Raw genomic sequence first — 13,592 nt, 5'->3', positions numbered from 1 at the left:
TAGCCAAGTTATGGATACAACCTGAGTGTCTGTCCGTGGGTAAATGGATAAAGGAATCATGATTTTATGTCTGTGTGTGTGTGTGTATATACACACACATATATATACACACATATATATATATAATCATGACTATCATTTGGCCTTCAAGGAGGAAATAGCCATTAACAACAACATAGATGAACTTGAAGGACATTGTGCTAAGTAAGACACATAAAGAAAAACACAACAGTATCTTACTTGTATGTGGGATCTAAAAACGTCAAATATATAGAAGCAGAGAGTATAATGATAGTTTTCAGAGGTGGGAGTGGGGGAAATGGAGAGACATTGGTCAACTGGTAAAATGTTGCAATTACGTAGGATGAATAAGTCTAGAGATCTAATGTATAGCATGATGACTATAGTTAATACAATATTGAATAATGGAAATTTACTAAGAGAGTAGATTGCAAGTGTTTTTACCTTAAAAAAAAAGGTAATGTAAACCAATTAAGATATGACTTCTCTCTGGCAAGCAAGGAATTGTTGCCCTCACAATGAACAAGCTAGTAGGATATTTGCCCAGTTTGAGGTGATGAAGAGGCCTTGAGAAAGAGGTGATGAGCTTACTGCTAATAGGGCATTGTGGGATATAGAAATTAACTGGAGGGAAAAAGATAAAGCTGTGACTGCATATGTACCCCAGATTAGTAGGATAGGTCTCACTAGTTACACATATGAAGACATATATTCGTATATCCCCATTACATCAATTTATTTTATACCTCTTCAACTCAGATGTATAGGTACACCATGGATATCATTTCCATGCAAAGTCATGCATTTCTGAAATTTCTCTCATAGTATCACTAACTTGCCTCTTTCGTCTAATCACAGATACCAATCTTTGAGCCTCTTTCTAAACTTTAAGTCTGCAAATTTATGTGAAAGGTCAGATAGTAAACATTGTATTATTTCCTAATGGATGTCTGTGGCCATAGTCAGCCTCTCATTGTATTGTAAAAGCAGCAATAGATATTTGCAAACAATGAGGCACAACTGTGTCCTAAGAAACTTTAATTATGAAACAAGTGTCCAGTCAGGTCATATCTGTTTGTAGGACTTAAGAGTACTACTAGGGCATTTTTCTTCTAAGCTTGGAAGAAGTATACTTCCGCTGATAATCCACTGGCCATAAATCATTCACATGATCCCAATTTGATTGCAGGAGAGATTGAGAAATGTACTCCTCCTATGTGCTCAAGAGTAGAAAACAGGATTAGAGAGCTCCTAAACAGACAAAAAAGACTGATAAAAATATTAAACACAGCTGATACTTTAAAAAAAAGTTAACTGTGGGATGATATGTTAATTATCTTGCAGTAGTAATCATTTCAGTACATATGTATATTAAATCATGTTGTGTACCTTATATAAAGGTGTATTAAAATTTTTAAAAATAAAGAATAGGTTAAAAATTGACTAGATTTTTATAATCATTCAAAAAACATTTATACTTGTTCTGGAGGAATAGATCTAAATATTGTATCGCCTCAATCTTATATAATTTGGAGGACCCTCTTTAGAAAAAAGAGTGGGGGATCCTGAGTCCTTGACTGCAACTCCCTCTGTAAATTTTAATGCACTGACTGTGCACCAAGGCTAGTGTAGGGAGAGGTCTGACAGGCAAAACCTTGTAATTGCGTATTATTGAGTCTGAAAGATCACACATAGGATCTGGTTTGGACTCAGACTCCTACTTGAATTATAATTAAAAATCTCTTAAACAACAGGAGTATAAAACATGTTAAATAAATTGAAGGAAAATCAGACCAGCCCCAAGCTTCTCAACAGCCTTCAGTGCCAGAGGACAAGGTATCAGTAGAGCAATAACTATAAAATTTGTAGGCAAAAATTCTATTTTTAACAAAGTTTTTATTTATGTGTAAAGATAATAGCAAAAACAATTTGAGAAACACAAGTATTCATAAAATTATTTCCTGACCTTACAAACAAATGATTTGAAAATCTATTTCAGACAACTAAAAGAAAAGCAAACAAAATAACTCAAGATTGGTAGAAGGGCACTTCAAGTAGGTAAAATAAATAAGTTTGGGAAGGTTCTACCTATTTTGCCTTTCATGGATCATGTGATTGGGTTAAGTCTAAGCACTCTTTGCTTAATCTAGTTCCCAAAGACTTTATTGTGTTGTTGTTGTTGTTTTTTCTTTAATCAATTTTGAGTTCATTTTTGTGTATAGTTTAGGTCAAGGCTCTTTTTGCTTTTTTAAGATAAAATTTAAAAAATTTCCCATGGATATTTTCAATAGCCATAAATGGAATTTTGATAAGTGTGCAAAAGATAGGCACTCTAAAAGGGGTAGCTGGGCCCTGGCTGGTGTGGCTCAGTCAGTTAAGCATCACACTGGAAGGTCATGGGTTTGATTTCCGTTAGGGGCACATACCTAAGTTGCGGGTTCAATCCTCGGTAGGGGTGCATACAGGAGGTAATGATCAATGTGTCTCTCTCACATCAATGTGGCTCACATAGATGTTCCTCTCTCTCTTTCCCTTTCTCCTCTCTAAAAATCAATTCAAATAAGTAAATAGGTAGTTGGAAAACAAATGTAATTCAACATTTACACTTTTGGGGATTTATCCAAATCATAGATATGTACAAAATTTACATAGAATAGTGGTGACTAAAATATTATTACAGGAAAAGACTGGAAACATTCGAAATGTCCAGCATTAGGATGACTGATTAATAGAATAAATCAAGATTAGAATTATATGTTGTCATGAAAAAATGTTCACAGTATATTAAGAAAAAAAATAGATTACAAAACAATATGTACAGTATTAATAATATAAAGATTATTTTTATATTAAGTGATTTTTATTCTCTCTTTTGTATTTTTTCCTAAAAGTCCCAACAATATTCAGTGTTACCAATGTTGAGAGTTTATTGTAAATAAAGCATTTTTGTTGTAGTTACTATTTTGAGTTTTATTACTGTCTTAATTAGTTTTTCTTTCATGACTTGAAAAATATTACAGTATTTTAAAGTTGTTTTTATGAAGAGGAAAGTACTTTTATCCCAGCAGGCTGCATCCCTGACTTTGTAATGAAAATTACTTAGAAATACATTTACTTAAACATATATAAATACACACACATATATGCATACATATGTAATTTTAATTATAAAATCAATCCTCCTAACTGTACTGTGATCACAGATTTTTTTAATCACTAAACTTTAAGAAGGAAAAAAGATACGACAAATTGTTCCTGGTGGTGGTTTTTAGGTGAAGTGAATCTAACCCTGCAGTTTCTTACTTAGGACAGCTTAAGGCTTATTATTAAAACTACCTACCTTTATTACCTTTTAAAAACATTCTTTTTCTTACTTTATTCAAACTGAGTCACTTATGGGGATTCTAAGATGGTGACAGATTAAGTGGAAGTTGCACTGAAACTCTCCCAGGACCAAACTGGAATTACAACTTAAATATAGAAAAACCATACTGAATAATCAACTGAAGACCAGCAGAAGAGCACCCTCATAACCAAAGACTTAAAGTGAAGACTACCTAGAGACTGGGAGGAAATGTGGAGGCACAAGAGGGCTGGCTGGGCTCCCACAGGCAGCAGCTGAAGGTCTGGAGGGATATCTCAGCTGTGGGGTTTCCCACTGAGAACTCGGGTCTAAACCCCAAGCTGGGCTCCCCAGCCCAGAGCACCAGAACTGAGAAAGGTGCCCACATAACATCTGGCTGTGAAAAGCAGCAGGATTTCTCTCTGTCAGGGAGAGACTGCTGAAAATGCAGGCACCCTCTTAAAGGGCCAATGCACAAAATTTCATGTGCAGCCACTCAACTTGGGCTCCTGTGGAGGGAGGGCAGAGTAGACTAAAGCTGTGTGAGGAGAGTCTAGGGATGCTGGCTCTGGGGATAGAGCTCAGAGGGCAACCATCTGGATTCCTATGCTGAGTCATTCCCCCATATGGCAGAGGACATCTTTCTCAGGCAGACTTTTGCCAGCCAGGCAGCTTTTGCCTGGGGTGGGGGAAGCAATTACCCCACCCATTGGAAAACCTCTCACCCCACCCTGTGGAGTTTATGCCTTGCTGTGGTCTACAGCCTGAGGCTCGTTAAGAGACTCATATTAATCAGCCTGCAGGCAGAGGTGGACCTCTGGGTGCTTTGAGTCTTTGCCTGACCTGCTTCTGGACCTGCACCTTGGAAAAGCAGACTTTAGTGGTGCAGCCACTTTGGAAAACAGTCTGACAGTTCCTCAGCAAATTAAACGTAGAGGTATATGAACCAGCAATTTCACTCCTAGTTATATATACCCCAGAGAAATGAAAACATATATCCACACAAAAACTTATACATGAATGTTCATAGTATTATTTATAATAGCTGAAAAGTGGAAACAAATCAAATGTTCATCAGTTGATAAGTAAACAAACAAAATATGGTGTATCCATACAGCGGAATATTATTCAGCAGTAAGAATAAATGAAGTGCTTATGGATGAAACTTGAAAATATGCTAAGTGAAAAAAAGGCAGTCATGAAGAACAGTATATTATATGATCCATTTATATGAAATGCCCAAGTAGGCAAATCTATAGAGACAAAATATAGATTAGTGGTTGCCTAGGGCTGAGGAGGGGATAAGTAAGGTTTGGGATATGATAGTAAGGTGTGGAATTTCTTTTTAGGGTAAAAGAAAATTTTCTATAATTGATTGTGGAGGTGGATGTACAACTCTGTGAATCTACTAAAAGCCATTTAATTGTACATTGTGAGTGATTGTATGGTATATGAGTTGTATTTCAATAAAGCTGTTTTTAAAAAAATCTGGTCATTCTTTTGTAAGACAATTTAAGCTTTGTGAGAGAATAGCCATACATACAAAATATATTAGTATAATTTGACAATGTTTTCAGCTTGCATTTCAATAATTGGTGTTAGAAAAGTACTTTTGAAATGTTTTAAAAGGCAATTTTCATATTTTGGACAGATAAAAGTCATTTATTTTTAATTCAATATTACCAGCAGTATAGCCACAGATATTAGAATCATTTGACATTTAAAGTAGAAAAATGTAGCTAGAATTTACCCTTAATATGAAGTCTAACTAAGAAAGGGAAGCTGCATTTGGAAGCACACTTGATTGTGATCTAAGATAGTACTGGTTGGTTACTAAATATTAGTGTCATATAGATCACTATTGTTTCACCAATTTTATAGGCAAAATCATTGTCTTCTGTCACTTATCTCAAATCTCAGTTAAATATTGATTTTCAGAGTGTGAAGAGGAAGGAGGTTACATGTAATTTAGGACTAATTTAAGTTAAATTCTTTACCTCTTCTGCCCAAGTAAGAAAGCTGCATGGAGAAAAATCTGGTGGCTTTGTTAAGAACTGTGACTATGAGAGGCTTTGTAGTGGGTGATTTTGGCCGTTGATCCTAACTTAATCCAGAATGGCTACTGTGATGTCTGTGGATAAGAAAAGGGAGAACCAGGTACCTCCGAAGGCCCTGCTGATGCTGGGTCCAGGGCCTTTCAAAGCTTTAGGTGAAATATCTCAGGTTTCAACACCACATGTTGGCAAAATGTTTGATGCTTCATCAGCCTTACCTAAAGTTCCCAGAAAGCCTTTGGGAACTGTGAACAGAGCTATAGAAAAGTCAGTACAGCGGACCTCTCAAACAGAAACAGACAACCTCCTCTGCCAAAAAGGTGACCAAGAAGACTGCTAAAGTCAAAAACTCTGTACTTACCTTGGATGACACCTATCCAGAAACAAAAATTAATTCCCTTCAGTCCTCTAGATTTTGAGAGTTTCCACCTGCCTGAAGAACACCAGATTGCACAGCTCCCCTTGAATGGAGTGCCTCTCATGATCCTTGATGAGGAGAGGAAACTTGAGAGCTGTTACACCTCAGCCCCCCTTCACCTCTGGAGATGCCCTCTCCACTGTGGGAGTCTAATCCATTGCAGTCTCCCTCAAGCATTCTGTGGATTGTGAATGTTGAATTGCCATTTGTTTGCTATGACTTAGAGATTTAAGTTTCTTAGTGGTTTATAGTTTGTGTGTATATAATAATAGCTTATTAATAAAGAAATTCTTTAACAGATACTTCTTTAAAGAAAGAACTGGGACTATGATAAGGAACTTGAAAATGAAGAGTCTTGATATAACAAATCCTTTATAAGTTTGACCTTTTTATTGTTCTGAATGGGGAAATGAATTGAGCAAAAGTTTCCACATTTCACTTATTTTTATCTCAAGTTATAATAATAAGTACAAATGTATAAACCAAATATTCTAGGAAATAATTATTTATTTTAAGGTTAAATAAGTTAACAATTAGTGGATGTTTAAGTGGCAAAATACAGTATTTTATATAGTGTTAATATATCAGAGCACTTTTATTAAATTGGATCAAATGCAAAATAGCTTTACTTTTCACTATATGATCTTTTATTAAAAAATAGGTTTAATCTTTATTGTTGAAAGTATTACAGATGTCCCCTTTTTTTTCCCTGTTGATCACCTCAACCCTGCTTCTGCCTCTTCTCAACCCTTCTCCACACTATCATTTGTCTATGGGCTATGCATATATGCATATAAGGTCTTTGATTAATTTCTTCCAGCCCGCCCCCCCATTCCTCTGAAATAAGCCAGTCTGTTGCATGTTTCAGTGTCTCTGTATCTGTTTTGTTCATCAGTTTATTTTCATCATTAGATTCCACATATAAGTGAGATCATGTGATACTTGTCTTTCTCTGACTGGCTTATTTCCCTTAGCATAATACACTCCAGGTATACATTTTTTTCACTCAGTTTTGAAATTATATGGACAGTCATAATCCAGAAGAGCTCTACAAATATTTCTACCATTAGAGTCCAGAAAGATTTTCATTAGTGTTGCTTATATTTTAAACATAACTGCAATCAGAATAACAGGTTAAAATGCAGGCTTTTCTAAATAGAGCAAAAATTACTAATGATTGAGTATATATTGCCTTTCCCTTCCCAAGTCCATTAAAAACATTTCACTTGCCATCTTCCCTTCCCTTGACTTGAACAGCTTTAAGGCAGAAGCAATTTGAGGACTCTTGAGGTCAGGTGGGGAGGGAAGAAAAAGGGGGGTAATTTTTCTGGAAGTTTTACTGGAGAGGGAATCTGGTGAAACTGGAGTGTGAGGGAAGTACTTAGGAGAAATAAGGATTTTTAAAAGTATTGTTCAAAAAATAATAAAGAAGTTATTTTGAAGTTTGTTTCAGTTGCCATTGGGTTCCTCTAGGCACAACACAGCTTGAAATGAGACAGCATAGGTCGAAGATTTAATAATACTGGGAATTGTCAAAAGTTTTATATCAATTGAAATGGGAATGTGGGGGCAGAGAGAACAATCTAATCTGGAAGTGGTAGATATTGCCACAAGGTGACATTCATTGTTTTTATTTTTTGCTGATCAAGATATGCTATTTTATTCTTGTTAAGGAGTAAGTGATGTAACTGATTGATGACCCACCACTTTCTATCATATGAATAGCAATTACTTTTTTTTCTTTTCTAGGGCATTGAACTGTATGTTGGCTTGGGGGAAGGGAACATAGGAAGGATAGGGAATAAAATTCGACTCAGGATGTCGTTCCTATATAAAACAAACTCGGCAAATCTGTTTTCTTGTCCTGTCATATATCAGACTTTTAGCCACAGTGATAGCATTTTCTCTAAGTGAAAATGTAGGACACAGTCATTAAAGTAACCAGATGTCAGATCAGTTCTTCAGAATTTTAAGATCAATCAACATACTCATTTTTTTTTCTCTCTTAACGTAACCTATTGTTTTAGCACTCAAAATTAAATGTATCAAGCTACAACAGGTAAAAAGAGTCCTGGAGTAATCCTTGACATAGTAACTTGCAAGAGAATGGTCTTTATTATTATTTGTATATGTAGTATAACCATTACATGCTGTTTCTGTATATAAATTCTCACAAGGGAAAGGGAAAAGCAATTTTTATAGGCTGTCAATGATACCTCATAGATTTTTTTAAAGAAACATTTTTTATTTGACTGGACTTTTCATTATCAACATTTCTGACATCATCTAGCTTAAAACACCCGATATTTACTTTAGAGCAGAATTGATTAGTTATGTAGGAAAACTGGTCTCTTGGGGCTCTTCAGATGGAACCTACCATGTAAGGCTAATCTTTTATATAGATTAGAAAGATGGATCATCATGTTTTTGTTTTCATTCTGTGGAAGCAGAAATTGGAAAAGTAAATTGAAAATGTAGAGTTGGTAAAGACTAATTTAGTTCTGCTTTTTATTGGTAATATGACCTTTTACTATCATTAACACTCAAATTACTTCATGAATAAAATGAAATCTCAGAGTTCGTAATTAAGATAGTTCAGAATTATGTCCACAGCTTGAATACTGGAAAAATCCATTAGTGGAAACTAAGTATCTGTGCATTATTTTCTTGCAGGGAACAAATCACAAGACAGTGGCATAGCTGAGATGGAAGAACTTCCTGTACCACATAACATCAAAATAAGCAACATTACCTGTGACTCATTCAAGATTTCATGGGACATGGATTCAAAATCAAAGGACCGTATTACACACTATTTCATTGACCTCAACAAGAAAGAGAACAAGAACTCCAATAAATTTAAACACAAGGTAGAATCTTAACACACTTATATTTGCATCTTAAAACTTTCAAAGTATGAGGACATCTTGAAAGAAAGAATAATGTTCCATTAATTACTTACATATGATGCATTTGACATTGGGAAGAATAAAAATTATATGTCATTTAAAAACCCGTCCCTCTAAGAAATTTTGTAAGAAAATAAAATGCCAAGTACTGTTAAATCCAATTTTTCTCAAAAAAGGTAAAATGACTCACACAGACATAAAAATGAACGTGTTAAAGATTATTATTTCACTCATTGATGAGGTAACTGATAAGATATTACTACCAGTTCAAAAAGCAATCCAAAAAAAGACACAGTTATAAATCAGGATATTGAAATAAATATGTAAGTGGAAGCAAAACTGTTTTGGGTTGGAGGAGGGAGCAAGGGTAGGAGGAGAGGGTTGTCCCTCCCACTGAACAAAATTTATTTGCATGTATTTAGGCAAAAATAACTGAATTGTTATAAACTATCTACAAGTTACAGAGTTGTAAAATAGCTTCCACAGACTCAGAAGAGATAGCCAGCAGGGTGTGATATGGGTAATGCATAGTTTTCCATTGAAGCCCACATTTTTCCCTATAGTAGCTGCCAAAAGAAGAATGCAATAGAGCTTATAAACTTGAGTGTTTGCTAAAATACTTCAGGGCTAAAAATGTTTTATGTAGTCTTTTGTTTTGTGGTTTGAGAATGAAAATTAGCCTTTAGTTGATTTAGAGATGTAATACTTCTCTGATATTTATTCTCATACTTAACACATATCTTTTCTATTCCACATCTCCCTTCAGAAGTAGTTATAGAAAAAAGGGTAGTTACCTGGTTTAAGTACTCTTTCTTATGTTTCAGTAATTTCACTGATGATGGTCTGTTTTTTTATATTGATACTATTTAATTTGACACATCTTTTGAAAGTACTATATTATTTTGCCTGGAAATTTTGCATTTTACTAGATGTACAGTTATACATACTAACAATAAGTTAGGATTATACATACAGGTAAGTGTGAGAGAGAGAACAGGATTGGTAAGTCATTTTACTGTGTTCCAGTTTTGATCGTGCTTCCTGGTGATGCATATTCTCTTTGCTGACTTTGCCTTCTTGAAGTAGCTTTGACTACTTATCATTAAATGATGTCAGGATTTTACCCCTTTCTTCATGCCACACTTAGAATACCATACCTTTGGAAGAGTGGCAGATACTTAGTTAGCAGGTTTAATTACCGTATTGGTCGTTTAGAAATACCTAATCCTGTTACACATAGGCTCCATACTTGAATACAAATGAAGCAAGTGTTGTTATTTCATTTGTATGTAAAAATGATTCATTCATTTTAAAATTTCTATTTTAAAAATACTCTCTCCCCTTACATATATATTTAGTAATGGGCCTACTTATAAAACTTGAGTAGTATAAATTAAGCAAATATTTTAAAATACTAAATCTATTGAATTTTATTTCATGTTCCTGTTTTATCATTTAATAGTTGAATCTTGTTTTAAGGAACATATATAAGAAATGTACAGAGAACAACATTATACTAGAAGTCAAGAAAACTAAAATCTAAGTACATTTATACTATATGATCAAGTTGGACCTCAGTGTTTATATCTGGAAACCAGATTTGAATATAATAATGCTTAAATGTCTTTAAACAGGAAAATTCTATCATTATCTGGGAATTTAATAAGTTCCACTGCATTGTTTACAATTAATTCAAGTTATACTGCTAAATTATTTTCTTCTTCCCTTCCTTCACTTCTTCCCTACCACCCTCCCTCCCTGGTTCCTTCCCTCCCTGGTTCCTTCCCTCCCTTCTTCTCTCCCTTCTCTTCTTCCCTCCCTCCCTCCCCCCCTTCCTTCCTTAGGATGTTCCAACAAAATTAGTGGCAAAAGCTGTTCCCTTGCCAATGACTGTCCGTGGGCATTGGTTTCTGAGCCCAAGAACGGAGTATACAGTAGCAGTGCAGACTGCCTCAAAACAAGTTGATGGTGATTATGTCGTGTCTGAATGGAGTGAAATTATAGAATTCTGCACAGCAGGTAAGAGAAGAAAACATCTTTAATAATTCGTGTAAAGCTAATTACAGGAAAATATTTCTGTTTTGTAATTATAAGGTGATATGTATCATAGAGGTCATTGTTGCATTACCAGTAACATTGTGTAACAGAGCAAACTGTATTGTATAGATTGGAAGGAGCTGAGGTTCTCAACAAAAACTGGACAATGGCATTAAATTACTTCTTTGCTACATGCATAGTTTGATTTTTCAAAGTAAAAGCATTGCAAATAAAAATTGATGCAGTTTGAAAATACACTCAGCATATTTTGTGGAAGAGCTTTTTTTTCCCTTCCTTTTTAAATTTATTTTTTATTTCCTCAAGTATTGAAAGGAAGCAGCAGCAAGAAACCTCTCATTTAGGGGAAAAGAGGCAGATCTCAATGACTGTACCTAAGCAGAAATGTTACTAGATTTTTTCCCTTGAGTGCCGCAAATCTTTCTCTAGACTAGTGTCTTGTGTGTATGCACGTGTGCCCCTTTGCTTCATTAGAAAATACCTCATAGCTATTTGGCATTGGGATATCTGATGTGGAGAGCTCATCCCCTTTGATCTTGAACTGTACCTTAAATATTCTATTATATTGGAAATGTTACCATTCATCTCATTCCTTTATCTAATTGTTTATTAATTCAATCAAGAACATATTTATTGAGCATTTAAATAGATGTTGAAGGGATACACCTGTCATCCTCTCCTTTTGTCTCTCAGAATGGTGCTGTGTTTCCTCTTTGTCTAGGTGATTGTTTCCTAAAAGAATTTTAGGGAGAGGAGTGTTTAAAGGAGCTTGTGGAAAAAGTCTTAAAAACAATTTGCCTCACCTGTTGTGGGTTGCTTAGCAACTTCTCTCAGCTGAGGCATCTTTCAGATAAATCAGCTCTTTTTGCCCCCCAGCCTAATACTTGCATTATTTTACACTGAGTATAAAACTTCTGTATATATGCTGAATGGATGAAATTTAATTCTATGTTATTTTGATTTTATTTTTAACCCTTGTTTATTCTATGAGGAAAGTTGCTAAAGATTACAACATTCTTGGTTGCTAAAGATTTCAATGTTTGAGAGCAAGGAAAATATCTCTCTGGTACCGTATTTCTTCCTAAGATGTCATTGATTGTAAGAAAAAATACTGCCAATTAAACTATGAAGTAGTGTTATATTTATTGTGAGATTCATGTCAGAGATGCTAAAATGTTTTTAAAAATATATTTTAGAATAGATGAAATATGGTATTGATCATAGACCAGTAATCAGTAAGGAAATAGCTAAAGACTTCTATATTGTGTTAATAGTAAGTAAAGAATTCTCATTGACATAACTTTTACCTATATTTGCTGTGTCATGTTGGAATTAATATATATCCTCAATTTCCCCCCCCCCCCCCCCGAGTTAAAATTCCTCTTTGGAATCTCCCTTGTGTTTACTTTTCTTAACTGCATTTCTTTCCACTTACTTTAACTGTGCCTTCCCAGGAGATTTATTTTTTTTAATCCTCACCCAAGGATATTTTTCCATGGCTTTTCAGAGAGTGGAAGGGAGAGAGAGAGAGAAACATCAATGGGAGAGAGAGACATCGATTGGTTGCCTCCCGCACGCACCCCAGCTGGGGATCGAGCCTGCAGCTGAGGTATGTGCTCTTGGCCAGAATCAAACCCAGGACCCTTCGGTTTGAGGGCCGATGCTCTAACCACTGAGCAAAACCAGCTAGGGCCCCAGGGAGATTTCATTTAAGTGGACACGGTAAGACACACACACATTCTCTTTGAATTGTTTGAATTCATGCTATTTTACATAAGACTGCAATAAACTGTATCATACATAGTATTTGTCCATTACAAAGAACTATAATTTACCATTTGACATTAGGGAAAGGTGTGAAACATTTTTTCTTAATTTTAAGGAAAACCTTTGACATTTATAGTTCAGAAATTATCTTTCTATATCATCTATCAATCGATACACATTTACTCTCTTCTACAGTCTATTTAACTATATGAGTGTTTTATTTCTATGTATGTGAAGGAAAATCTTATGTCTTCTTTTGTTTAGAGTGATCTCCCTGTTGTTCTTTTAGCTATGCCCCATAATTATTCTAAAGAAGTTATGGGGTAAATAATAAGGAAAATGCCAGCTTTTAAATGTGCCACAAAATTTTTCTATAATTTATTTTGCACGTTTATTTCCATGAGTAAAATGTAAGAGGAACTTAGAAGCTTTGAACAGTTTATCAGTTTATCAAAAATAATTCAGAAACTGTTTCACCTAAGCTTTATTGACAACCTCCACTCTGGAAATTTTGAGAAAGCTGTTTTTTATAAATTATCTTTTAATCTGGACATCTCATTTACTCAACATTTATTGAGCACATAATGTGTGCTATGCACTGTGCGAAGTTTTGGAAATAAAACAGAATGCCACAGACTAGTCTACGTTTAGCCTAGTCTATGACAGATAAAACCTGTGCTTACCCCATAATAAGTCATAGTTGTCTGTATATTTATCTCCTCCCTTAGACTGTGAGTTCTTTGAGGAGAAAAATAAAACATTTTTATCTTTTAATGTGATCATCTAATTTGCGTGGCACCTTGTACATCACATGTTCTGATATGTTTGTTGAGTCAGCGAAGCAGTGAGTAAACAAATCATGAGCAATTCAACTAGGCTGCTTTTATTTGGAAAGTCTTATAATCTTTATAGATGAAAATTTCTGCTCACCTTCTGGTACAGGCATTTGACAATAATTCTCAAATTCAGAACAAAAAGTTGGGAAAAAGATCAGGTTACTTTTGAAAGATGCTTTAGACTTTCAG

At 34.7% G+C, this 13,592-nt stretch overlaps 1 protein-coding gene and 1 pseudogene across 1 annotated transcript in view; both read left to right on the top strand.

Moving 5' to 3' along the window:
• The window catches only part of PHYHIPL (phytanoyl-CoA 2-hydroxylase interacting protein like), a 36,775-nt gene that overhangs the window by 19,459 nt on the left and 3,724 nt on the right, over positions 1-13,592 (top strand). The window contains exons 2-3 of the mRNA XM_016220833.2: positions 8,510-8,706; positions 10,590-10,764. Of these exons, the coding sequence (XP_016076319.1) occupies positions 8,510-8,706; positions 10,590-10,764 (372 nt within the window). The remainder of the gene's footprint in view (positions 1-8,509; positions 8,707-10,589; positions 10,765-13,592) is intronic.
• LOC107543343 (securin pseudogene) lies at positions 5,480-6,068 on the top strand (annotated as a pseudogene).

The sequence above is a fragment of the Miniopterus natalensis genome, chromosome 14 (genome assembly GCF_054644295.1).
Source record: "Miniopterus natalensis isolate mMinNat1 chromosome 14, mMinNat1.hap1, whole genome shotgun sequence".
Taxonomy (NCBI): domain Eukaryota; kingdom Metazoa; phylum Chordata; class Mammalia; order Chiroptera; family Miniopteridae; genus Miniopterus; species Miniopterus natalensis.
Note: the sequence above shows the minus strand (reverse complement) of the source record. Positions and strands in the feature narration are given on the sequence as shown.